This window comes from Salmo salar, chromosome 11, assembly GCF_965601325.2.
Source record: "Salmo salar chromosome 11, fSalSal1, whole genome shotgun sequence".
Lineage (NCBI taxonomy): Eukaryota > Metazoa > Chordata > Actinopteri > Salmoniformes > Salmonidae > Salmo > Salmo salar.
Genome location: NC_138301.1, coordinates 110,541,788 through 110,568,735, shown reverse-complemented (window position 1 = coordinate 110,568,735; position 26,948 = coordinate 110,541,788). Strand labels below are relative to the sequence as shown.

At 43.3% G+C, this 26,948-nt stretch overlaps 1 protein-coding gene across 6 annotated transcripts; it reads right to left on the bottom strand.

The window, feature by feature from the left end:
• Positions 1-4,004: 4,004 nt before the first annotated feature.
• Positions 4,005-26,841, bottom strand: LOC106563683 (phosphatidylinositol-binding clathrin assembly protein). 6 transcript variants are annotated; one of them, XM_014129481.3, is made up of 20 exons: positions 26,533-26,841; positions 26,024-26,141; positions 24,317-24,459; positions 23,534-23,609; positions 23,224-23,326; positions 22,821-22,914; positions 22,602-22,713; positions 19,497-19,603; positions 18,502-18,543; positions 16,594-16,679; positions 14,873-14,966; positions 14,504-14,619; positions 14,159-14,259; positions 10,489-10,626; positions 10,342-10,372; positions 9,938-10,076; positions 9,415-9,438; positions 9,240-9,296; positions 7,975-8,094; positions 4,005-7,130 (listed from the first exon to the last, which is right to left on the bottom strand). In XM_014129481.3, exons 2-20 carry the CDS (start codon positions 26,103-26,105, stop codon positions 7,098-7,100), a joined length of 1,698 nt encoding a protein of 565 aa, XP_013984956.1. In that variant the 5' UTR covers positions 26,106-26,141; positions 26,533-26,841; the 3' UTR covers positions 4,005-7,097. The 6 variants fall into 6 exon arrangements, with proteins under 6 accessions (XP_013984956.1, XP_013984950.1, XP_013984953.1 ...); XM_014129475.3 differs by having other exon boundaries at positions 26,024-26,841; XM_014129478.3 differs by having other exon boundaries at positions 4,005-7,112; positions 26,024-26,841.
• Positions 26,842-26,948: the final 107 nt, after the last annotated feature.

The following is a 26,948-nucleotide window of genomic DNA, read 5'->3' as shown; positions in this document are numbered from 1 at the left end:
AGTATTTGACTCTAGCCACAAAATTAAGGAAATTAGAAAGGAGAGGGGAGGATTTCGGCAAGACTATTTTCTTGCCTGCCGAAATTCTCAGCCCCCCCTTTCATTTCGGGACTGCAAGAAAATGGCCTGCACTGTGTACCTACATGTACATTAAGTGTACAAAACATTAAGAACACCTGCTCTTTCCATGACATAGACTGACCAGGTGAAAGCCATGATCCCTTGTTGATGTCACCTGTTAAATCCACTCCAATCCGTGTAGATGAAGGGGAGGAGACAGGTTTAAGAAGGATTTTTAAGCCTTGAGACAATTGAGACATGTATTGTGTATGTGTGCCATTCAGAGGGTGAATGGGAAAGACAAAAAAATGAAAGTGCCTTTGAATGAGGTATGGTAGTAGGTGCCAGGAGCACCGGTTTGTGTCAAGAACTGCAACGCTACTGGGTTTTTCACGCTCAAAAGTTTCTTGTGTGTATCAAGATTGATCCACCACCCAAAGGACATCCAGCCAACTTGACACAACTGTGGGAAACATTGGAGTCAACATGGGCCAGCATCCCTGTGGAACGCTTTCAACACCTTGTAGAGTCCATGCCCTCACGAATTGAGGCTGTTCTCAGGGCAAAAAAGGATGCAACTCAATATTAGGTAGGTGTTCCTATTGTTTGGTATACTCCTCCATATTATCATGTGTATATGACAAATAAACAAAGTTGAACTTAGAAGGAAAGGAGGAGGTTAGCCAGAAAGGGAGGGGAAAAGATGGCCAGCTTTGTGGTGAGATTGTAGGTGAACACAACATTGAAAATACATAGGCACTTATGATGTGTCCTCAATTGTTATGTAATCTAAAAGTCTCATATTAGCTGGTAGAACTGATGAAATGGAATGAATCATAGAGGTCTTATAACCTATTCCATTCTACAGGTAATTGGTTTTGGCTCATGTCTCTTTATATTCATGTATTTACAGTACCAGTCAAAAGTTTGGACACACCTTCTCATTCAAGGGGTTTTCTTTATTTTTTACTATTTTCTACATTGTATAATAATGGTGAAAACATCAAAACTATGAAATAACACATGGAATCATGTAGTAACCAAAAAAGTGTTAAACAAATCAAAATATATTTTATTGCATTTCAATTAACAGATGTGCCATGTTAAAAGTTAATTTGATGAATTTATTCCCTTCTTAATGCGTTTGAGCCAATTAGTCATGTTGTGACAAGGTAGAGGTGGTATACAGAAGATACAGTAGCCCTATTTGGTGAAAGACCAAGTCCATATTATGGCAAGAGCAGCTCAAATAAGCAAAGCGAAATGACAGTCCATCATTACTTTAAGACATGAAGGTCAGCCAATGCGGAAAATCTCAAGAACTTTGAAAGTTTCTACAAGTGCATGAGGACCGCCACAGGAACGGAAGACCCAGAGTTACCTCTGCTGCAGAGGATAAGTTCATTAGAGTTACCAGCCTCAGAAATTACAGCCCAAATAAATGCTTCACAGAGTTTAAGTAATAGACACATCTCAACATCAACTGTTCAAAGGAGACTACGTGAATCAGGCCTTCATGGTCAAATTGCTGTAAAGAAACAACTACAAAAGGACACCAATAATAAGAAGAGACTTGCTTGGGACAAGAAACACGAGCAATGGACATTAGACCGGTGGAAATCTGTCCTTTGGTCTGTTAAGACCAAATTTGAGATTTTTGGTTCTAACCGCCGTGTTTTTGTGAGACGCAGAGTAGGTGAACGGATGATCTCCGCATGTGTGCTTCCCACCATGAAGCATGGAGGAGGAGGTGTGATGATGTGGGGGTGCTTTGCTGGTGACACTGTCTGTGATTTATTTAGAATTCAAGGCACACTTAAGCAGCATGGCTACCACAGCATTCTACAGTGATACGCCATCCCATCTGGTTTGGACTATCATTTGTTTTTCAAAAGGAAAATGACCCAACACATCTCCAGGCTGCGTAAGGCTATTTGACCAAGAAGGAGAGTGATGGAGTGCTGCATCAGATGACCTGGCCTCCGCAATCACCCGATCTCAACCCAATTGAGATGGTTTGGAATGAGTTAGACCGCAGAGTGAAGGAAAAGCAGCCAAGAAGTGCTCAGCATATGTGGGAACTCCTTCAAGACTGTTGGAAAAGCATTCCAGGTGAAGCTGTTTGAGAGAATGTAGTGAGTGTGCAAAGCTGTCATCAAGGCAAAGGGTGGCTACTTTGAAGAATCTAAAATCTATTTTGATTTGTTTAACACTTTTTTGGTTACTACATGATTCCATATGTGTTATTTCATTGTTTTGATGTCTTCACTGTTATTCTACAATAAAGAAAAAAACCTTGAATGAGTAGGTGTCCAAACCTTTGACTGGTACTGTATATTATAAACTGGGTTTACAAAACATTAAAAACACCTGCTCTTTCAAATCAAATTGTATTGGTCACATACACATGGTTAGCAGATGTTATGTTTCTAGTTCCAACAGTGCAGCAGTATCTAACAGGTCATTTCTAACAATTCCACAACTAAATCTAATATCTAACAAGTCCACAACTAAACCTAATACACACAATCTAGTAAAGGAATGGGATGAGAATATATAAATATAAAATATATCGATGAGCAGTGACAGAGCAGCTAAGATGGAATAGATAGTCTCAATCTTAATGAGCTGTAGTCAATGAACAGCATTCTTACATAGGTATTCCTCTTGTCCAGATGGGATAGGGCAGTGTGCAGTGTGATGGCGATTGCATCGTCTGTGGACCTCTTTCCATGACGTAGACTGACCAGGTGAATCCAGGTGAACGCTACGATCCCTTATTGATGTCACTTGTTAAATTCATTTCAATCAATGTAGATGAAGGTGAGGAGACAGGTTAAAGAAGGACGGGCTCATTGTAATGGCTAGAATGGTATTAATGGAACGGTATCAAACATTATATATATGGAAACCACGTTTGACTCCGTTCCATTGATTCCATTCCATCCATTACAATGAGCCGGTCTTCCTATAGCTCCTCCTCTGGTGGGCACCTACGTCCAGGACTTCCTTCCCAGCGGTGTCTGTGTCCTCCAATGAGCTTTCAGCGACACATACTATAGTAGGGATCAGACCCTGAGAAAGGGGTATTTTATTATAGTTATCCGACCTGTTCAGACCTGTTCCTCATGGAGGTTCATTTATTTTGGTATATTACATATCCTAGGAAGACTGTGACTGACCTAGACAGGGAGACACTCCCTATGAGGGAGAACACATCACAAGATAACAGTATTCTGAATACCAACTTCCTCTGATATGGCAGATTGTTATGTAATGCACTGTTTCCCAATTCCAGTCCTTACGCACCCCAACAGTACTCATTTTTATTGTAACCCTGGACAAATACGCCTGATTCAACATGTCAACAGGCCCTAAATTAGTTGAACGAGGTATGTTTGTTCCGGGCAACAACAAAAATGTGTTCTGTTGAGTGTACTGGAGGACTGGAGTTGGGAAACACTGCTGTAATACATATAGCTAGGTTTCCAGGCTTGTTGTTGTTCACAGCAGGTAGATATTTGTTACTAAAAATAGATGGTAAACTGTGATTCTATGTCATAGTGAGCGATTGTTGCAATACTAGTGGTAGTGAAATTAGTTGTCTTTGCTGCTTTTGAAAGATTATAATTCTCCTATTGTGTTTTTGTGACAGGTCTTTGAAATGGATAGAGAATAGTGACAATCTTCATCTTGTACACGGTTGTTGTGAGTTACATATGGAGTGCTTCAAGGCTCTCTCATATCCAACTCATAAGATCCGATCCAACAAGTATTCATGAGTATGCATAATGCTTCCCCCTGACGATGTTACCTGTCAAGGTGATTCACTGATACCGTATATCCTATAGAAACATCTACCAGCAAGCCATCTCTCCTCTTCCACTGGTGAAGCGGCTACAATGGGCAGCAGGACTACTGCCAAGAACTACATAAAACCTGAGCAAAATATGACATTTTATTCTATTTTATTCCAAAAACAACAACCTCTGCATTTAAAATAAGAACCAATTGTTTATAACAATGTAACTTATCATTGACAATACAGTGTATTATGTATTATCAATCCATTTGATGTCCAAAAAAAAATGAAAATCAAAAGGTATGGGCCCTCACTCCTCAAACAGGACATCCTGGACAATGCTTTCATCACAGGAAAAATGACAGTTTCCAGACAGACAGTATGGTATACAGTAGGTAATACTGTTCTCACATTGTGAAATATGCATATATTATATATAACCAGAGAACGTCAGGCAAAAAGTGAAAACGCATGTTGTTGACATCTTTCAGTGGCCAAAAGATATGGGAGTGAGATTTTCCACTGCAAACACAAAGGACGCATATAGGCAAAGAATGATGTGGTCCAATGACAGGGGGACAAGACAACCTTAGAGATGTCCAAAACTGTTGTCAGAGTACTCAAAAAAGAGCAAGCATTCAACAAATGTATTGAAAATAGCAACGCTTTAATAAAGAGGAGTTTTGCAGACTAATGTCTAGCTAGCTAGGTGACGCATGTCATTCACATTCATGTTGTTTCACAAACGTGTGATCTCATGGCTGATTTGATAGAGCTTCCGAATTGCATTTCGAATGCAACACAGACGTCTTACGGCTATCTGGTGGGACACACATTTATGAATTCCAATGAATGCTTCTGTAAAGAGGTAAGTAAAATATTGGTTTTGCAAACACACGGTAAATGCAATTTCACACATGATCATGCTTTTTACCGGGCACACAAGTCAATAAAAAGACAACACTAATCATGCATAAAGACTTGTCTCTGAAATCAAATTCCTTCAAATTGGATATCAGCAATGTGACCTTGAGAAAAGCTGCGCTTGATGACTTTGGTGCAAAATGTTCCTGTACGGACTGAGAGGACAGTGTCCACTGCCACAATGAAGACACTCTTGGTAGACAAGTTGTGATACTGTTGAACCCAACCCCCATCCCTCATCAAGATGTAGACAAACATTACAGACGTACACCCCATGACATCTCCAAACACAATAACCCCACCACAGCTAGAACAACCCATGTCTCTCCATGGGCCATCACTTACAGAGAACACGTCAAAAACACATGAGGTTATATACAGAGGACAGCAGAACGGTCAGGATTGGTCTATGGGAGTGCACAAACTTGCATGAAACCATTTAACTGACACAGAGGACATTGAGACTGAACTACAACGTTTCAAATAACATCTACACAATGTGGGCTGGTCACAGATCAGAATGCAGTAGTCCGACAGGCCAATGATCAGCAGAATGAGAGGCTCTATAGCGATCTAACAGACGACGGACATGTATTGAGACACGTTACGACACTTGACTACTCGTTGCTAAATACACGCTACCGGATTGCCTGGATGACTTCAGTGACCTCACTGACCTCGGAGGACCCAGAAGCTGGGAGGCCTCGTGGAGGATCACTACCCTGTTTATCTCACGGGGAAGGCATGGACATAGAGAAACACAATCAATAGAAAACAAAGCTTTCCCCAGCCCCTTCGACTGTACATCCCAGCAATGGTTTTAGTTTTGTGCAGTAGAACGCTCACCCCTCCAGGGTTTGTGCTATATATGTTGTCTGTCACCGTTAGTCCCTTTGGGAGTTTGACAGACATGACCCTTGATCACATTTACAGATCCCTGTACTTCCTCCTCACTTGTCCCCTGCCTTCTGCTAAAGTTCCGGACAGCTAGGCTCTCTCTGGGGCTGGAGTTAGCGACAGTATGTCAGATAGTTGCTGATTTACTAGAGCGAGTGTCAGTTTCAGTGTCTCAGGACGCCGTCTCAGAAAGAGCTCCTCAACAACATTCCCCAGTGGTTGGTGAGGAGCTACACTACAATAACTGCCACTCAGAAACACAACGACAGACGCAACAACTCAGTAGGCCTCAACCTGGAGCAGTACAGTTAGCTGGAGAAGAAAAACAAAGAACGCACTCTCCCAACGTTTACTCACAGACAGGGCAAGACTGGTAGGACCATTACAAGAACAGCACATCTATCTATAAAACGCAACCAGTTTCAAAGAGCAGAATCTGTTGTAGCAGCTCAAGAAACATGGATCATATAAAACAACCTCAAGCAGAGCGAACAATGGACGGGACAGCAGAGGCAGAATGTGTTATGACGTTACATATGAAATTATGAGTGGGCCTTCTTCATTGCTTTCATAGGAGTAATACTTTCAGTTTGTGGATGTATGTAGACATGGAATGCTCCATTTCTAACTAGCACAGTGGCCAGTCAATGCCATGCAGACCACAGCTTTCACAGGAACCTATGAAAACAATACACAATAGCCTTTGTACATTTAGATGTCTGAGCGCTACCTAACCCTCAGACAGATACACAGTACATACACACAACATGTGTCTCCAAGCCATTTATCCAAGGTCTTACTACAACTGGCTGTGGAATTTGCAGTTACAACAAAATGGAATGAATACTGATGGTGGTGTACATTGATTTAAATACACAAAAAAAAAGGACACACTTATCCATGTCACAATGATGGCAACAGCAATTCTGACATGAACCTTGGAGAGAAAAGACGTAGCGATACTGTAGTGGTTTGTATGAGATGCTAAGCAGACAATGCGCCTGTAGACATTGATTAAAGTGCGTGCAAACTCTTAGAGAAAGAGAGAGACACTGGTGGATGGGGGCTGGTAGTTGTCTGGAATTCACTACAAAGGGCCAAGCTCCAAACTGGAATACAGCAGTCATCATACCATGGGTTCAGCAGACAGAACATTACCCATTAAAATGATCAAATCAAATACACAATGAATGTGAGCTGTGACTTTTCAAAAGACTTGGATGGGACTATCAGTCATGAAACACAATGTAACAGAGATTCTATTCCACAGAGGCCACTGAAAGAGCACGGACACCAACACGTCTCCAGTCTGTCTCCACCCCGATCTTCTGCTCCTCTATCTTGCATTGTATTTGGTTCTGGATTGGTTTGTTTTGTCTCTCTGCTTTGCTGTCATGGTAAAATACTCCCGGTCCTACATGAAGTGCATCTGCATAGGAAAATAAGCCTGTTACGGTTTAATAACAGATCATTCAGTGTAAGAAACAAAACAGTACAGTAATACTACAAAAAGTAATATAGTAACAAGGTCTTACATTATTCCAGAACCTACTAACAAACCAACAGTAATTGGCATTGACAAATGAAGTATTAAACAGTAAGTGATTAATTATAAAGTAGCAGAGACAGGATTAGAAGTATGATTATGACTAGCCTACTTAGGCCTCTTAACTGATGCCTTGAATCATGACTCACATGCCAGAAGTGGTTAGGGAGAGGACCATGAGGAGAGAGGACAGTGAGGAGAGAGGACAGTGAGGAGTGGAGAGAGGACAGTGAGGAGTGGAGAGAGGACAGTGAGGAGTGGAGAGAGGACAGTGAGGAGTGGCGAGAGGACCGTGAGGAGAGAGGACAGTGAGGAGTGGAGAGAGGACAGTGAGGAGTGGAGAGAGGACAGTGAGGAGTGGAGAGAGGACAGTGAGGAGTGGAGAGAGGACAGTGAGGAGTGGAGAGAGGACAGTGAGGAGTGGAGAGAGGACAGTGAGGAGTGGCGAGAGGACAGTGAGGAGAGGAGAGAGGACCGTGAGGAGAGAGGACAGTGAGGAGTGGAGAGAGGACAGTGAGGAGTGGAGAGAGGACAGTGAGGAGTGGAGAGAGGACAGTGAGGAGTGGAGAGAGGACAGTGAGGAGTGGAGAGAGGACGGTGAGGAGTGGAGAGAGGACAGTGAGGAGTGAGAGGAAGGTTGGGAGTGGACAGTGAAGAGAGGACGGTGAGGAAAATACAGTAAAGAGAGGACAGTGAGGAGAGGACAGTGAGAAGTGGACAGTAAAGAGAGGACAGTGGGGATTACCTGGGCTCCTGGCATGGGGGCAAATGGATTGGTGTGTCGCAGGACAGGCTGGTTGTACATCATAGACTGTGGTGCCATCATAGGGACTCCACCCATCTGCCCCATCTGATGAGGAGGCATCTATGACGGAGGGAGGGAGACGAAATGTCACCTGAGGATCAGTGGTCTTGGTGTGCAGATCCCCCCTCATTGTTAGGCCTGGGTACTGTACCATGGTGCAGATCATTCCTCATTGTTAGGCCTGGATACTGTACCATGGTGCAGATCATTCCTCATTGTTAGGCCTGGGTACTGTACCATGGTGCAGATCATTCCTCATTGTTAGGCCTGGGTACTGTACCATGGTGCAGATCATTCCTCATTGTTAGGCCTGGATACTGTACCATGGTGCAGATCATTCCTCATTGTTAGGCCTGGATACTGTACCATGGTGCAGATCATTCCTCATTGTTAGGCCTGGGTACTGTACCATGGTGCAGATCATTCCTTATTGTTAGGCCTGGATACTGTACCATGGTGCAGATCATTCCTCATTGTTAGGCCTGGATACTGTACCATGGTGCAGATCATTCCTCATTGTTAGGCCTGGGTACTGTACCATGGTGCAGATCATTCCTTATTGTTAGGCCTGGATACTGTACCATGGTGCAGATCATTCCTCATTGTTAGGCCTGGATACTGTACCATGGTGCAGATCATTCCTCATTGTTAGGCCTGGGTACTGTACCATGGTGCAGATCATTCCTCATTGTTAGGCCTGGGTACTGTACCATGGTGCAGATCATTCCTCATTGTTAGGCCTGGGTACTGTACCATGGTGCAGATCATTCCTTATTGTTAGGCCTGGGTACTGTACCATGGTGCAGATCATTCCTCATTGTTAGGCCTGGATACTGTACCATGGTGCAGATCATTCCTCATTGTTAGGCCTGGATACTGTACCATGGTGCAGATCATTCCTTATTGTTAGGCCTGGGTACTGTACCATGGTGCAGATCATTCCTCATTGTTAGGCCTGGATACTGTACCATGGTGCAGATCATTCCTTATTGTTAGGCCTTGGTACTGTACCATGGTGCAGATCATTCCTTATTGTTAGGCCTTGGTACTGTACCATGGTGCAGATCATTCCTTATTGTTAGGCCTGGGTACTGTACCATGGTGCAGATCATTCCTTATTGTTAGGCCTTGGTACTGTACCATGGTGCAGATCATTCCTTATTGTTAGGCCTGGGTACTGTACCATGGTGCAGATCATTCCTTACCATTCCATAAACAGGCAGTTGCTGTGTCGTCATGGGAAAAGCGACTGGCGCTGGAGCCTATGGAGAGAAAGGGTGAAATGGAACAATGCAAGACTAGAAGAACAGACTGAGGAATGCACTACAGGTAACTACAGGTAACTACAGGTAGTCCCTCTACAGATAGTCATCTACTTACATAGCCAGTATAGATCATTCCATTCTGCAGCATGAGGGTAAGGAGAGGAGGAGCAATAGCAGGACATGTAGATGGGAATGGATGGTGTGGTGGATAATTGAGTGGAAAATGTAAAGAGAAGATGGATGAAAAAATGAAATGAAAAGAGGAGAGATAATTAGAGTGCAAACTTATTCAAATATGCAGAGGAAAAATGAGAATCGCCCGAGAAGAGCTGCAATAACCACTTCCATTTTGAAAGGTGGGATTTGCAGCAGAATGCCAGTGTATAATGTGTGCTGTTAGATTCCATAAGGAAAGAGTAGATCTAATATATCTAATATCAAAGCCACCTTTTGCATTGCTGGCTTGTCCTTAACATTATATTTGGTGAGAGTAAGCAGGAGACTCTTGCAACGCCAGGAACCCGAGTTCGATTCCCGCTGGGGCCACCCATACGGAAATGTATGCACATACATTATGACTAATGTCTCTTTGTATAAAAGCGTCTGCTAAATGGCATATATTACATACTGTCTCTCACCAGCTGTGGTATGGGCATAGCTTGAGGAGCCATGAGTGTGTGGTGGCTCCAGTTGGGGGTGGTGCATGTGGTTTTGGCCTGCCAGTGAGTCCCCCCTGTGGGCCTCTTCTCTACCAGGTGGGTCCACTGGAGCTCTGGCCTGAGGGGGGCGGGATGGGGTTATGTATCAGATCAGGATTCAGACATTCTTGAGGATGAATAACTAAATAGGGATCCAATATTATACTGTATTATACTGGATCCAATATTATACTGTATTATACTGGATCCAATACTATACTGTATTATACTGGATCCAATACTATATTATACTGGATCCAATACTATACTGTATTATACTGGATCCAATATTATACTGTAGATACTTTGCTCATCGCTCCTTTTCTAAGAGTTTTGACACTCACTTTTTGGCTGGTGTTTCTCCGAACTGCAAGTCTGGAAAATGAGCGATTAAGATGTGTTACATGCTCAGATGTTATTACAGACTATTTAATTCCTACTGAAAAAGAAAATAATATGTGAAGCAACAAGTAAAAGAGAGAGAGACTCACTACCAACAAGGCTGGCTAAAGAGGAGTCCAGGTGACTGGGTATCATCTTTCCCCCAGAGTGCAGCGGTATCCCAGGGCTGTGGGAGTGGATGTGTGTGGGCTGAGCTGGCTTCAGAAGATCCCCTGGGAGCCCCAAACCTGAGGACAGAGACATACAGGGGGATAGAGTTTGTTCTCACAAGGAAAGAGTCCAAGAGTGAATGTTTATTTCCCTTTTGTTTATTATCGATTTAACTTGCTTTGGCAATGTAAACATGTTTCCAATAAAGCCATTTGTATTGAATTAAGTCAGGTCCCACAGAGACAGAGTCAGGCTACAGAGAGTCAGGCTACAGAGAGACAGAAAGTCAGGCTACAGAGAGACAGAGAGAGAGAGAGAGAGAGACAGGCTACAGGGAGACAGAGAGAGGCAGGCTACAGGGAGAGAGAGAGAGAGAGAGAGAGAGAGAGAGAGAGAGAGAGAGAGAGAGAGAGAGAGAGTCAGGCTACAGAGAGAGAGAGTCAAGCTACAGGGAGAGAGAGAGAGAGAGAGAGAGAGAGAGAGAGACAGAGAGAGAGAGGCTACAGGGAGAGAGAGGAGAGAGAGAGAGAGAGAGAGAGAGAGAGAGAGAGAGAGAGAGAGAGAGAGAGAGAGAGGCAGGCTACAGGGGGGAGAGAGAGAGGCAGGCTACAGGGAGAGAGAGAGAGAGGCAGGCTACAGGGGGAGAGAGAGAGAGGCAGGCTACAGGGAGAGAGAGAGAGAGAGAGAGAGAGTCAGGCTACAGGTTACAGGGAGAGAGAGAGCGAGAGAGAGAGAGAGTCAGGCTGCAGGCTACAGGTTAATAGCCCTAGCCTCAAGCATATTGTAAGGCTGTTTCAGTCCTGTCATATTGTAAGGCTGTTTCAGTTCTGTCATATTGTAAGGCTGTTTCAGTCCTGTCATATTGTAAGGCTATTTCAGTCCTGTCATATTGTAAGGCTGTTTCAGTCCTGTCATATTGTAAGGCTGTTTCAGTCCAGTCATATTGTAAGGCTGTTTCAGTCCAGTCATATTGTAAGGCTATTTCAGTCCTGTCATATTGTAAGGCTGTTTCAGTCCTGTCATATTGTAAGGCTATTTCAGTCCTGTCATATTGTAAGGCTATTTCAGTCCTGTCATATTGTAAGGCTGTTTCAGTCCTGTCATATTGTAAGGCTGTTTCAGTCCTGTCATATTGTAAGGCTATTTCAGTCCAGTCATATTGTAAGGCTGTTTCAGTCCTGTCATATTGTAAGGCTATTTCAGTCCAGTCATATTGTAAGGCTATTTCAGTCCTGTCATATTGTAAGGCTGTTTCAGTCCTGTCATATTGTAAGGCTGTTTCAGTCCTCTCATATTGTAAGGCTATTTCAGTCCTGTCATATTGTAAGGCTATTTCAGTCCTGTAAGGCTGTTTCAGTCCTGTCATATTGTAAGGCTGTTTCAGTCCTCTCATATTGTAAGGCTATTTCAGTCCTGTCATATTGTAAGGCTGTTTCAGTCCTGTCATATTGTAAGGCTATTTCAGTCCTGTCATATTGTAAGGCTATTTCAGTCCAGTCATATTGCTGGCTATTTCAGTCCTGTCAGCTGTCCAGTAGAAAGCTACAAGCCACGTTGACTCAGCGATCAGAGAGAGAGAGGGACCCAGCAGGGATAGTTATCATAGAGAGAGAGGGACCCAGCAGGGATAGTTATCATAGAGAGAGAGGGACCCAGCAGGGATAGTTATCATAGAGAGAGAGGGACCCAGCAGGGATAGTTATCATAGAGAGAGAGGGACCCAGCAGGGATAGTTATCATAGAGAGAGAGGGACCCAGCAGGGATAGTTATCATAGAGAGAGAGGGACCCAGCAGGGATAGTTATCATAGAGAGAGAGGGACCCAGCAGGGATAGTTATCATAGAGAGAGAGGGACCCAGCAGGGATAGTTATCATAGAGAGAGAGGGACCCAGCAGGGATAGTTATCATAGAGAGAGAGGGACCCAGCAGGGATAGTTATCATAGAGAGAGAGGGACCCAGCAGGGATAGTTATCATAGAGAGAGAGGGACCCAGCAGGGATAGTTATCATAGAGAGAGAGGGACCCAGCAGGGATAGTTATCATAGAGAGAGAGGGACCCAGCAGGGATAGTTATCATAGAGAGAGAGGGACCCAGCAGGGATAGTTATCATAGAGAGAGAGGGACCCAGCAGGGATAGTTATCATAGAGAGAGAGGGACCCAGCAGGGATAGTTATCATAGAGAGAGAGGGACCCAGCAGGGATAGTTATCATAGAGAGAGAGGGACCCAGCAGGGATAGTTATCATAGAGAGAGAGGGACCCAGCAGGGATAGTTATCATAGAGAGAGAGGGACCCAGCAGGGATAGTTATCATAGAGAGAGAGAGGGACCCAGCAGGGATAGTTATCATAGAGAGAGAGGGACCCAGCAGGGATAGTTATCATAGAGAGAGAGGGACCCAGCAGGGATAGTTATCATAGAGAGAGAGAGGGACCCAGCAGGGATAGTTATCATAGAGAGAGAGAGGGACCCAGCAGGGATAGTTATCATAGAGAGAGAGAGGGACCCAGCAGGGATAGTTATCATAGAGAGAGAGGGACCCAGCAGGGATAGTTATCATAGAGAGAGAGGGACCCAGCAGGGATAGTTATCATAGAGAGAGAGGGACCCAGCAGGGATAGTTATCATAGAGAGAGAGGGACCCAGCAGGGATAGTTATCATTGAGAGGAGGAAACTGCATTAGGGACACAACTGGACATTTCACTTCTTCTAACAAAGGTTGGGCTCAGTTCCACTTCAACTCAATTAACATCAATTCAGGAGCATACAATTCACAACCTGTTAAAATGTGCTTGACTTGGTTAGCTTGAAATAATTTGTGGAAGACTTCAGGAGTATACAGTGTGTGTTTGTACTGTATGGATGTGTAGTCTGTGAGCCTCACCTCCCCAGGCGTTGCTGTTAGACGGTACAGTGTGTGTTTGTACAGTATGGATGTGTAGTCTGTGAGCCTCACCTCCCCAGGCGTTGCTGTTAGACGGTACAGTGTGTGTTTGTACTGTATGGATGTGTAGTCTGTGAGCCTCACCTCCCCAGGCGTTGCTGTTAGACGGTACAGTGTGTGTTTGTACTGTATGGATGTGTAGTCTGTGAGCCTCACCTCCCCAGGCGTTGCTGTTAGACGGTACAGTGTGTGTTTGTACTGTATGGATGTGTAGTCTGTGAGCCTCACCTCCCCAGGCGTTGCTGTTAGACGGTACAGTGTGTGTTTGTACTGTATGGATGTGTAGTCTGTGAGCCTCACCTCCCCAGGCGTTGCTGTTAGACGGTACAGTGTGTGTTTGTACTGTATGGATGTGTAGTCTGTGAGCCTCACCTCCCCAGGCGTTGCTGTTAGACGGTACAGTGTGTGTTTGTACTGTATGGATGTGTAGTCTGTGAGCCTCACCTCCCCAGGCGTTGCTGTTAGACGGTACAGTGTGTGTTTGTACTGTATGGATGTGTAGTCTGTGAGCCTCACCTCCCCAGGCGTTGCTGTTAGACGGTACAGTGTGTGTTTGTACTGTATGGATGTGTAGTCTGTGAGCCTCACCTCCCCAGGCGTTGCTGTTAGACGGTACAGTGTGTGTTTGTACTGTATGGATGTGTAGTCTGTGAGCCTCACCTCCCCAGGCGTTGCTGTTAGACGGTACAGTGTGTGTTGTCTGGATGGTTGGGTTGTAGGCGGGCTGGACGTTGAATAGGTCGCTGGTGAGGTTTGGCACGCTGGGGAGACAGAGGAGAGAGTCAGACAGCAGAGATAAAAAAAGAGAGCAGAGCAGACCCCTTCGGGGGGGGGGGGGGGGGGGGGTTCCTATTCACTAATAACCCAACTTATATACTATAAAGTGATTTAGCTAGCTCCCATCTTTAATAAGATACATAGTGTAGTTATACAGAGCAAACAAACTGAATGAAACATACCCATAGGTCTTAAACACGACAATTATCAGACAGCGGATCTGCTTACTTATTTGTACCGGATAGAACAGATGAGTTGGAGAAGAGTTCTGTGGCCCCACTGCTGCTGTTGGCACTGCCCACTGACTGGGCACTGGGAGAGCTGGTGGGCATGGCTCCCTCATGCTGCGGGACAGACACACAGGAGTGAATCCACATGAGACGAAAGAAAGTACAACAGGGCTGGGTTGTACATGTGTTTCCTAATTAGCCTATATAGGGGTACATTATGTGAAAGAACAATGTATAACAAGTGTTTATAATATGTAAATGATAAGCGTTATAATTTATTCTCACTTATATAAGTATTCATACAGTAATGCATTTACAATGTAATGGGCTATTGAAGAAAGTTGTTCTACAGTGGTAGCAGTCTGACCTGGAGGCTGTTCGGGTCCTCCGTCTGTTCCATGAGGCTGAGGGAGATTCCAGTACTGGACAGTGATGATACAGCACTGGTTAAGGTGCTGGCTCTAGAGAGACCACACAGCGCTTGTCAGGGACCACCACGCACACTAACTGTCACACATAGCACTCTGGGACTAACCACAGGGATCAGAAAAACACTAATAATGTACCTGACTGTGTGCCGTAATTGTATTGCAAAAGACAGGCATTCTACAGCATACCACAACAGTAGTGTGACATTTTTATTGTCAAGACATGACATACTAACTAATGGTGGAGCAGTGACTGATAAATATGTTGACGTGCCTGCTTCAGTGACTGATAAATATGTTGACGTGCCAGCTTCAGTGACTGATAAATATGTTGACCTGCCAGCTTCAGTGACTGATAAATATGTTGACGTGCCAGCTTCAGTGACTGATAAATATGTTGACGTGCCAGCTTCAGTGACTGATAAATATGTTGACGTGCCAGCTTTAGTGACTGATAAATATGTTGACGTGCCAGCTTCAGTGACTGATAAATATGTTGACGTGCCTGCTTCAGTGACTGATAAATATGTTGACGTGCCAGCTTCAGTGACTGATAAATATGTTGACGTGCCAGCTTCAGTGACTGATAAATATGTTGACGTGCCAGCTTCAGTGACTGATAAATATGTTGACGTGCCAGCTTCAGTGACTGATAAATATGTTGACGTGCCAGCTTCAGTGACTGATAAATATGTTGACGTGCCAGCTTCAGTGACCGATAAATATGTTGACGTGCCAGCTTCAGTGACCGATAAATATGTTGACCTGCCAGCTTCAGTGACCGATAAATATGTTGACCTGCCAGCTTCAGTGACCGATAAATATGTTGACGTGCCAGCTTCAGTGACTGATAAATATGTTGACGTGCCAGCTTCAGTGACCGATAAATATGTTGACGTGCCAGCTTCAGTGACTGATAAATATGTTGACGTGCCAGCTTCAGTGACTGATAAATATGTTGACGTGCCAGCTTCAGTGACCAATAAATATGTTAACGTGCCTGCTTCAGTGACCGATAAATATGTTGACGTGCCAGCTTCAGTGACCAATAAATATGTTGACATGCCAGCTTCAGTGACTGATAAATATGGTGACATGCCAGCTTCAGTGACTGATAAATATGTTGACCTGCCAGCTTCAGTGGCTGATAAATATGTTGACATGCCTGCTTCAGTGACTGATAGATATGTTGACATGCCTGCTTCAGTGACCGATAAACATGTTGACATGCCAGCTTCAGTGACGGATAAATATGTTGACATGCCAGCTTCAGTGACTGATAAATATGTTGACCTGCCAGCTTCAGTGGCTGATAAATATGTTGACATGCCAGCTTCAGTGACTGATAGATATGTTGACATGTCTGCTTCAGTGACTGATATGTTGACATACCTGCTTCAGTGACCGATAAACATGTTGACATGCCAGCTTCAGTGACTGATAAATATGTTGACATGCCAGCTTCAGTGACTGATAAATATGGTGACATGCCAGCTTCAGTGACTGATAAATATGGTGACATGCCAGCTTCAGTGACTGATATGTTGACATGCCAGCTTCAGTGACCGATAAATATGTTGACATGCCAGCTTCAGTGACTGATAAATATGTTGACATGCCAGCTTCAGTGTAAATGCCTCCTTCAGACTCAAAGTGTTACCTGGTGTCTGTGGAGAGCTCCTTGGTTCTCCTCCCCTCCAGAGAGGCCAGATGCTGCTCCAGAGCTTCCAGGAGGCTGCTAGGGGCCTGATGGAGAAAGGGGGAGGGTGAAGCAACAATACTTTACCAAGGGAGAACAGCATTGTGTAGAGAAATTGGGAAAACACACACACCCAAAAGCGTGCTGTCACACACACACTCACAGGCGCGGTGCGCACAAATTTTTGCACGCACAAGCACACAGACACACACGCGCACACACAGAGCCAAATAACACATTGTTCAGCATAGTCTCCATATTTGCAGGTATTTTTACATATCAATACATCTGGTATAATTAGGTTTGGCTTCACGCCACACATGCGCAGATCAGTCATCTCTCTCATGCAATCAAGTAGACAGGCCTGGGAGGTCATTACAGTGTATGGTCCTGAGGGGTTCAGAATACAGAAAAGAGCTTAGCCCATGCATCTATGCCCCCACACACACAAATCACAGTCCATTAACGGCCAGTTAACCAATGGATTCCGTTTTATATGCTAAGTTGAGTATCACTATTCATTCATGAATATTAATGTAATAAATTGTATTTTACAGGTTAGAGGAGACATAATATTAGTGGATGCTACAATTCTGTCATTAACTTAGTGTCCAATTCAAAAAGGGTTTGGGAGCCAAACGAGTTAACTGACAGAAAAGCCAAATATCTGATGAAAATTAGGTAAACACATTTGGCAAATGAATAGCATATTTTATAAAGATCTAAAAAAAGATGGTTTAATAAACCAAGGATGAGCAAATTAATTTTGCACATGTCATACCCATGTTTCAACCAGAGGCTTGCTTTCCATTACAGAACACAATCTTAACACATGCAGCAACTTGTACAATTATTTGGGGGAAACGTGAATAATTAGAATTCTGGATATCCTTCTTCAGATGCTAGAATATTCTAAAGGTTTAAAGTAAAGAAAAAACATCTACAGCTCAGTAAAGACATGGGTTACTATTTAGTTGAACAGGGATACATAAGGTCTTCATAAGCACTGCAAACATGACATAACAGTTTACAGAACCATTTGTTCATGATTGTTTTTCCCAATGTGGAGGGAAACACCATGAGTGTCATTGAAGAAAGCTTCAACAAGCGTTTGTAGCGTTACATCAGATGTTATGCACTGCTTAGGATGGCATTATGGACACTTTTCAAGAAATATTTGCAGAAACCAATTTGGTAGAAACCATTCGCTGCTCTCCCCACAGCTATTTTGATGGGATATCTTTTCAGGTAAAATATGTACAATAGTGTTCATTTTGAGGCAACACAAAGTTAAACTGTATGAGAAATCATGAAGGGATGTCAAACCTTGATGTACAAAAGGCTTATATGGGCAACACCATAGGCCCATATCTGCTAGGACAGAGGCTGAATTTGCCTGACTTTTCAGTGTCATTTCAAAATCAAACTAAATGTATTTTGTGATTCAACTAGAAAAAAAATACTAAAATCAAGGTAAAGCAAAAAAAAATCACCAGCACTTGACCCCCCACTTCTAGATCCAACTCTACTGTTAGCTACGTTATTGAGGAAAAATGTCCTTTCTATGCCTGTGATATGTGGTTGTCCCAACTAGCTATCTTAAGATGAATGCACTAACTGTAAGTCGCTCTGGATAAGAGCGTCTGCTATATCACTAAAACGTATGTTTTGCACAATCTCCAAAATTAGGAAGGGTCACATATTTGGAACCCATTTTGAAAGTAGCCCCCTCTGTACCCCAGAGCTCAGAGAGAGGGGGGTTCATCAGAATGAGAGGAAGGGCTTGTGGAAGTCTGTAGGGTGAGTAGGGAATGAGAGCGTTTACAATGGAGCCACATGGGAGATATTGAGATGAAATGTACCACTGACCTGTGTGAGATCGGGGATGTCACCCTGATCAATTCCAACTTGCTGTGTCACAAAAAAGGAGGGAGGGGGGGGGGTAAAAACCAAACATAATTTAAAAAAATAAACAAACAAACAAATGAACAAACAACCACGGAATAAAGGGGGGGTAGGTGTGTGGAGGAGGGAAATAGAAGAATGAAACCAAAGGATCCATTACTCCATGCACTGACTACAAACAAAACAATAAAAAGACAACAGGGGAATTGGCATGCCCACACGTACATACAGTACACACACACACAGGATCTGAAGACTGGTTTGAAATGAATGTTTACACATTGAAATGCCATTGACAGGTGGGCCGGGTACATTGGGCTGTAATACTCATGTGACTGCAAGGTGAGAAACATCCAAAAGAAACACACAACTAATGTTGACTTTGAACGAAAAAGGCAGGGGAACAAATGACAAACACATTGTTAGACGACTAAATGAATGGGCCCTTAAAGTCAACGTTAGCCCGTTTTTGGATAGAACCCCACCCCCATCACCCCAAACCTTCCTCCAAATAGTAACCAAATCAGTAAAGACAGCAAGAACGCCTTTTAATAAAAGAATGCAGGAGAAACTATAAAACTACAGAGAGACACTAATTATCTTCGCAATACGGCCTTCTGAATTACAAGTAGTACTTCACTTGGATAACAGCAGACATTCATCATTGCAAAAGAGAGAAAGGGAAGGAAAGAGTAAGAAAAAAACCTCTTGCTTAGACATGCAACGCAGGCATCAGAACAGGCAGCACATGGAGGGGCCTTCACTGTGAGATTTTTATGCCCACTAATAGGCTAACCTCTGCATTCATGACCTCAGCATGAGCCTCCACCACACGGCAACAGAGGGACAGGGAGAAAGAGACGGAGAGGAGCAGAGGTCTAGGAGAAGAGCCCTACCTTCCTGCTGGATCTATCTGAAACCTTCCTTTCCTCAACACAAGCGAAACAGGGAAACATTACCTCTGCAACTTTGAGAAACTCTGACAGCTTGGTCATTCTGTTGAGAAACGTCTTATAGATCTCCAGGGCGTCTTTGCATTGGTTCTTCTTCATGTCAAAATATTTCTCTTTAGGATAAAAAAAAAAGAGGATATGTTAACTAAGCAAAGAACAAAAGAAAAAGGGACAAAGCATTTTAGCTAGTTCTTTTGTAGATACATTTACAAACATCCTAGTAACACCATAGTGACACCCTAGTAACACCATAGTGACATCCTAGTAACACCATAGTAACACCCTAGTAACACCATAGTGACATCCTAGTAACACCATAGTAACACCCTAGTAACACCATAGTGACATCCTAGTAACACCATAGTGACACCCTAGTAACACCATAGTAACACCATAGTAACACCATAGTGACATCCTAGTAACACCATAGTGACACCGTAGTAACACCATAGTGACATCCTAGTAACACCATAGTAACACCATAGTAACACCATAGTAACACCCTAGTGACACCATAGTGACATCCTAGTGACATCCTAGTAACACCATAGTAACACCATAGTAACACCATAGTGACATCCTAGTAACACCATAGTGACACCCTAGTAACACCATAGTGACATCCTAGTAACACCATAGTAACACCATAGTAACACCCTAGTGACACCCTAGTGACATCCTAGTGACATCCTAGTAACACCATAGTAACACCATAGTAACACCATAGTAACATCCTAGTAACACCATAGTGACACCCTAGTAACACCATAGTGACATCCTAGTAACACCATAGTAACACCATAGTAACACCCTAGTGACACCCTAGTGACATCCTAGTGACATCCTAGTAACACCATAGTAACACCCTAGTAACACCATAGTGACATCCTAGTAACACCATAGTGACACCCTAGTAACACCATAGTAACACCATAGTGACATCCTAGTAACACCATAGTGACACCCTAGTAACACCATAGTGACATCCTAGTAACACCATAGTAACACCATAGTAACACCCTAGTGACACCCTAGTGACATCCTAGTGACATCCTAGTAACACCATAGTAACACCATAGTAACACCATAGTGACATCCTAGTAACACCATAGTAACACCATAGTAACACCCTAGTAACACCCTAGTGACACCCTAGTGACATCCTAGTGACATCCTAGTAACACCATAGTAACACCATAGTAACACCCTAGTGACACCCTAGTGACATCCTAGTAACACCATAGTAACACCATAGTAACACCATAGTGACACCATAGTGACACCCTAGTAACACCATAGTAACACCCTAGTAACACCATAGTGACACCCTAGTGACACCCTAGTAACACCATAGTAACACCATAGTAACACCATAGTAACACCCTAGTGACACCCTAGTGACATCCTAGTGACATCCTAGTAACACCATAGTAACACCATAGTGACATCCTAGTAACACCATAGTGACACCCTAGTGACACCCTAGTAACACCATAGTAACACCATAGTAACACCATAGTGACATCCTAGTAACAGCATAGTAACACCATAGTGACACCCTAGTAACACCCTAGTAACACCCTAGTAACACCATAGTGACATCCTAGTAACACCATAGTAACACCATAGTAACACCATAGTGACATCCTAGTAACACCATAGTGACACCCTAGTGACACCATAGTGACATCCTAGTAACACCATAGTAACACCATAGTAACACCATAGTGACATCCTAGTGACATCCTAGTGACATCCTAGTAACACCATAGTAATACCATAGTAACACCATAGTGACATCCTAGTAACACCATAGTGACATCATAGTGACATCCTAGTGACATCCTAGTGACATCCTAGTGACATCCTAGTGACACCCTAGTAACACCATAGTGACACCCTAGTAACACCATAGTGACACCCTAGTAACACCATAGTAACATCCTAGTAACACCATAGTAACACCATAGTGACACCATAGTAACACCATAGTGATACCCTAGTGACACCATAGTGACACCCTAGTAACACCATAGTAACATCCTAGTAACATCCTAGTAACACCATAGTAACACCATAGTAACACCATAGTGACACCATAGTGACACCCTAGTAACACCATAGTGACACCCTAGTGACACCCTAGTAACATCCTAGTGACATCCTAGTAACACCCTAGTAACACCATAGTGACACCCTAGTGACACCCTAGTGACACCCTAGTGACACCCTAGTAACATCCTAGTGACACCCTAGTAACACCCTAGTAACACCCTAGGACACCCTAGTAACATCCTAGTGACATCCTAGTAACACCATAGTGACATCCTAGTGACACCATAGTGACATCCTAGTGACACCCTAGTGACATCCTAGTGACATCCTCGTAACACCATAGTGACACCCTAGTAACACCCTAGTAACACCCTAGTGACACCCTAGTAACACCATAGTGACACCCTAGTAACACCATAGTGACACCCTAGTAACACCATAGTGACACCCTAGTGACACCCTAGTGACACCCTAGTAACACCATAGTGACATCCTAGTAACATCCTAGTAACACCATAGTGACACCCTAGTAACACCATAGTGACACCATAGTGACACCATAGTGACATCCTAGTAACATCCTAGTAACACCATAGTGACATCCTAGTAACACCCTAGTGACATCCTAGTGACACCATAGTGACATCCTAGTAACACCATAGTGACATCCTAGTGACACCATAGTGACATCCTAGTGACACCATAGTGACACCCTAGTAACACCATAGTGACATCCTAGTGACACCCTAGTGACACCCTAGTGACACCATAGTGACACCCTAGTAACACCCTAGTAACACCCTAGTGACACCATAGTGAGACCCTAGTGACACCCTAGTGACACCCTAGTGACACCATAGTGACATCATAGTGACATCATAGTGACACCGTAGTGACATCCTAGTGACACCCTAGTGACACCCTAGTGACACCCTAGTGACACCCTAGTGACACCCTAGTGACACCCTAGTAACACCCTAGTAACACCCTAGTAACACCCTAGTAACACCCTCGTAACACCATAGTTATCTTCTAACTAACAGATAGTGTACTTACCCAGCATGTTGATAACTCCTTCATTGTAGGCAGCAAAGAGGCGGATGGAGTCTTTAAAGAGCAGCAAGAAGGCGCTGTTGATGACGCCATTGGTCAGTTCATTAGAGTTAGCCTGGGAAGAGAACAGATGCGACATTGAGATTTCATACTGACAGCTAGCTCACTGTCATCATGTAGCCCATATTAAGGACCGCTCAACACCACAACCATGCAGCCTACCTGAAAGTCCAGCAGAGCATCCAGCTGATTCTGAATGATAGGTAGAGTCTTGATCAGCTTGTCAACGGTCATGGTGCGCATCATACCATCAACCCTGTCAGCAAGAGACACGCAGCGCCACTTTAACAGGACAAGTGGTGACTGACTAACATGTTCATACAGCATGAATCAAACAACTCCCTGTCAATCATGTTGATACGTAATATAATCCACACATTATCCAAAGAGGCTGCTGAAATAAATGACTTGTTTAGCTGGATTACCTTCAATCTAATTAAAGGCTTGTCCCCAATTATTGCCACTGTTTCTCCCTCTTGAGGTGGGCCTGGCCACTGAGGTAAAGTATGTATCCCAGGGTGACAATGTGGAGGTTTTCCACACTAGCCACTACAGGACATCTTACCCCCTCTTCATCTTGGTGAAGTCCACAGCCACCAGTCTGTAGGACAGGGCCTTTTCATTCAGATACCTGCTGTAGCGTCTGATGAACGTTGACATATCAGAACCTGGCAGAGAGGGAGCACTTACATTCATATTTAGAGTGCTGGCCTGGCAGCTTACAGAGCCACACCTCTGCAGCGCATTCAGAGTGACAGTTTGAATTGTTGTACTGCACACTGTTGTTCATGCATTGCACGATTATAATGTTTTTTATGCATGTACAGTATGTCTCTGGTGCGAAATGGCTTGCGTTGAAAAATTCCCTACAGTACCTTGTAATGCCCCCTTATCCAAGAAGTTGCTCAGGTTAAAAAGTGTGTTTCTGGACGCCAGGTACTGAATTAATCGCTGGTGATAAAATACAGAGAGAGTGGGATCAAAACCAGTAAGAATAAAGATTCAATCAAATGTTTTAATTCCAGAGTACAGTGCATAATATAATAATACATTATATGCCATTTAGCAGACACTTTTAACCAAAGCGACTTACAGTCATGCGTGCATACATTTCACATACGGGTGGTCCCGGGAATTGAACCCACCATCCTGGCGTTGCAAGTGTCATGCTCTACCAGTAACAATTGAGCTACAGTGAAGCCAGTCATTGCCGTACATCATTGGGCTCCCGAGTGGCGCAGCGGTCTAAGGCACTGCATCTCAGTGCTTGAGGCGTCACTACAGACAACCTGGTTTGAATCCCGCTGTATCACAACCGGCTGTGATTGGGAGTCCCATAGGGCGGCGCACAATTGGCCCAGCGTCGTCTGGGTTTGGCCAGTGTAGGCCATCATTGTAAATAAGAATTTGTTCTTAACTGATTTGTCTAATTAAATAAAGGTTAAATAAAAAAATATAAAATAAAAATCGGACAAGTGGGGACATTTTGCCGGTCCCCACAAGGAAAAGTGCTATTTTAGGCTTAGAGGTTACGGTTAGGAGTTTTTATTTTATTTAGTTAGGGTTAGGTCTAGTTTTAGGCTTAGTGTTAAGGTTAGGCTTATGGTTAGGTTAAAACTGTGTGTGTGTGTGCGCATGTGTGTGTGTTTGTTACGCACCTCGTTGCCGTACATCATGAGGTGGTGCGTGGTGATGAGGGATTTGAACACCACCACCCAGCTGTTGTTGGCCGTCCTCTCAAACAACGTGTCAGCCAGGTGGGGGACACTCACGGTCAGCTCGTTGGTGCAGTGGATCAGGTCTGCCAAAAAACACGGCATGTGGACAATTAAACATTGGATAGTGGTTTCTGTGGTTTACATATAGTCTACTTTACAGGTTGATCAACTCATGTGAAGATTCCTAACCGCAGTTGGATCTCTGGTCGGCACCTCCCACCCTTGAAAAAGATCCTGTTACTAGCGAATTAACTATCACTTATTATGCCTTAATTACAGTGACTAACCAGCGATTAACATTTCAAACTGGAAATCTGATTGTAAAGCAGACGGTGATCAAAAGAACTCAAATATAATTATGTATTCCTTCCAGACATTTGACTGTAGGAGGGATTTCCCTCCCAGGAGTTTAAGCTTATGCTAAACCATACAAGAGAATATAAAAGTACATTTCCTACATTCTTACCCACAGGATTTTTCCACTTTCCTCAAAGACTGAAATTTGAACTATGTGAGGCATCAGGATAATCCATAGCATTACAGACTCTTTAAATAACTACATTTGCAGTAGGCTACCACATTTTTAAGTCTTCGATTCCACTCAGAAATTACATTTTTTTATTATTTTAGCTTATGTAATTGCACACAAAATGACTCTAACATGACTCAAATTTGCACAATTGATTACTTCCAATAAAGATTGGGTAAATAGAGAATTCTATAATGAAAAATTCCTTCCCAGAAAATAACCAGAGCGGCAACACAAGATTTGTTCCATTGAACCAATAACCCTCTGGGTCTGTGTTGTTACAGGACAGGCCTGACTGAGCTTCAGTGATTGACTGGACACAGTCATTATTGGGGTAGAAAGCCACCTAACCTAATCATCAGCAGTTAAATGTGGAGAAATGACTTGATATCAATACACACTCCAGTTCCCCACCACACAGATAATCATAGAAATGTTGAGATCAAGGTTGTCTATGATACTGTTGTCATTGCACTAATATGAATGGCCCATGGACACCAGCTCACCACAGACTAAAGTAGCTGAGAAACCTCAAAGGCTACATACAGCACAGTATACTGTGCCTTTAAGGCAGCAATAATATCTGAATAATACCATTGTTAATAAGTTATTAGTCTTAAATTAGACTTATTTTAGTCTAAAACTCAGTAGGAAATAGAGGAAATAATAGGTAGATGAACTCAAATTATGCCTCTAAAGCTAAACTGCCAGAAAATGTTAGCCTACATAGCCTGTCCTATTAAATGAGGAAATGATTGCATTATTATTTCATACAATGATGAATAAGGTAATAGGCTATTTATGATCACAATGTGTGCATTTGCATATATGACACTGAGTAATAACCTATTTGTCTCATTATGTTTAGGCTACAGTACGATAGCCTACTGTAGGATGATGACACTGTAATGATTGACTACATGAGCTGTTGAAGGCTATGATGCGCAATTATTCATAGCCTATTACCATAGAATGTCGAAAACCTTGCTATTAAAAATACACCAATGGCCAATCAAACATGATGAACATACAGGTCTTGTTGAATATTCAATGTTACCAATGCTTTTTGTTGCGAAATATGTAGTAACGGCGGGACACTGGTGGTCTACTTAACCTACAGTCAAGGTGTTTCTTCTTGGGTCCGCTGACTTCATGCGTCGTGGCCTTGCAGACCGCTTTGCTTATAGCGGATCCTGTCATGCTGTGCTGAGCCGCAGCGATCCGATCCGTGATAGACTGTCCAGACATGTTCCAAAAGCAAGTAATCGGGGAATTAGAAATCAAAATGTCTTTAGTGGTGATTGGGAGCGTGCCCTCTAAACAGATTGCCCGTCTGAAAACAAAAAACGTACACTGACTTGAATCCGATGGCAGAATTCATACGGCAGCCAAATAAAATAGACGGCTACATTCAGTAAACCATATATTTTATTGGCAATCCAATGGTCCACACATACAAATTCAAACACCTTATCCAAAACGGACCACACCGAAATCAGCCGATAATGATTCGTTCGGATGGTCGTGAATGTATCCCCGTAAAAGCTTTCTAAGGGTGATGCCAGTTAGTGAACAGCCAGTACAGTATACTACATGAACAGCAGCAATCATTGATTAGGTAGCCTACCAATGCTCGGTTGATCACTCAACGTTCACGCTGGTTAGATGATTGCTGCTAGACTGATTTTGAAGACGTACAAAATAGCATGATTAGTGTATTTTCTCTCGAGCTTCCCGGTGTTCGTGTCGAGGTCTTGTAGCAGTGACACCGAGTTTTTCCATATCCTTTTATTGCCGTGCTCTATATGGTTTAATCTGAAGGCATTTACAAATGGTTCTTACATCTTACAAATGTTTTTTTGTTAGGTGGCTGATTATTCATTTTTTCAGTTAAACTTCATGTGTAAAATGGCAGTATCGCCTATGAATCAGGTGACTTAGAAAGGGGTTGATTGGCCAACACAGAAAGGGTCCGGGGAGGGCATCTTAAAGTGGAACACTGCAATTTAATTTTAGGAAGCTGGTTCATGATTTCAAGTGGAT

Coding starts and splice junctions, on each gene's coding strand:
- LOC106563683 (XM_014129475.3), bottom strand. CDS start 26,153: ATGTCTGGACAGTCTATCACGGATCGGATCGCTGCGGCTCAGCACAGC. Junction 18,544..19,496: donor AGTTTCTCAAAGTTGCAGAG/GTAATGTTTCCC, acceptor TTTGTGACACAG/CAAGTTGGAATTGATCAGGG. Junction 14,620..14,872: donor AGGACCCGAACAGCCTCCAG/GTCAGACTGCTA, acceptor TCTGTCCCGCAG/CATGAGGGAGCCATGCCCAC.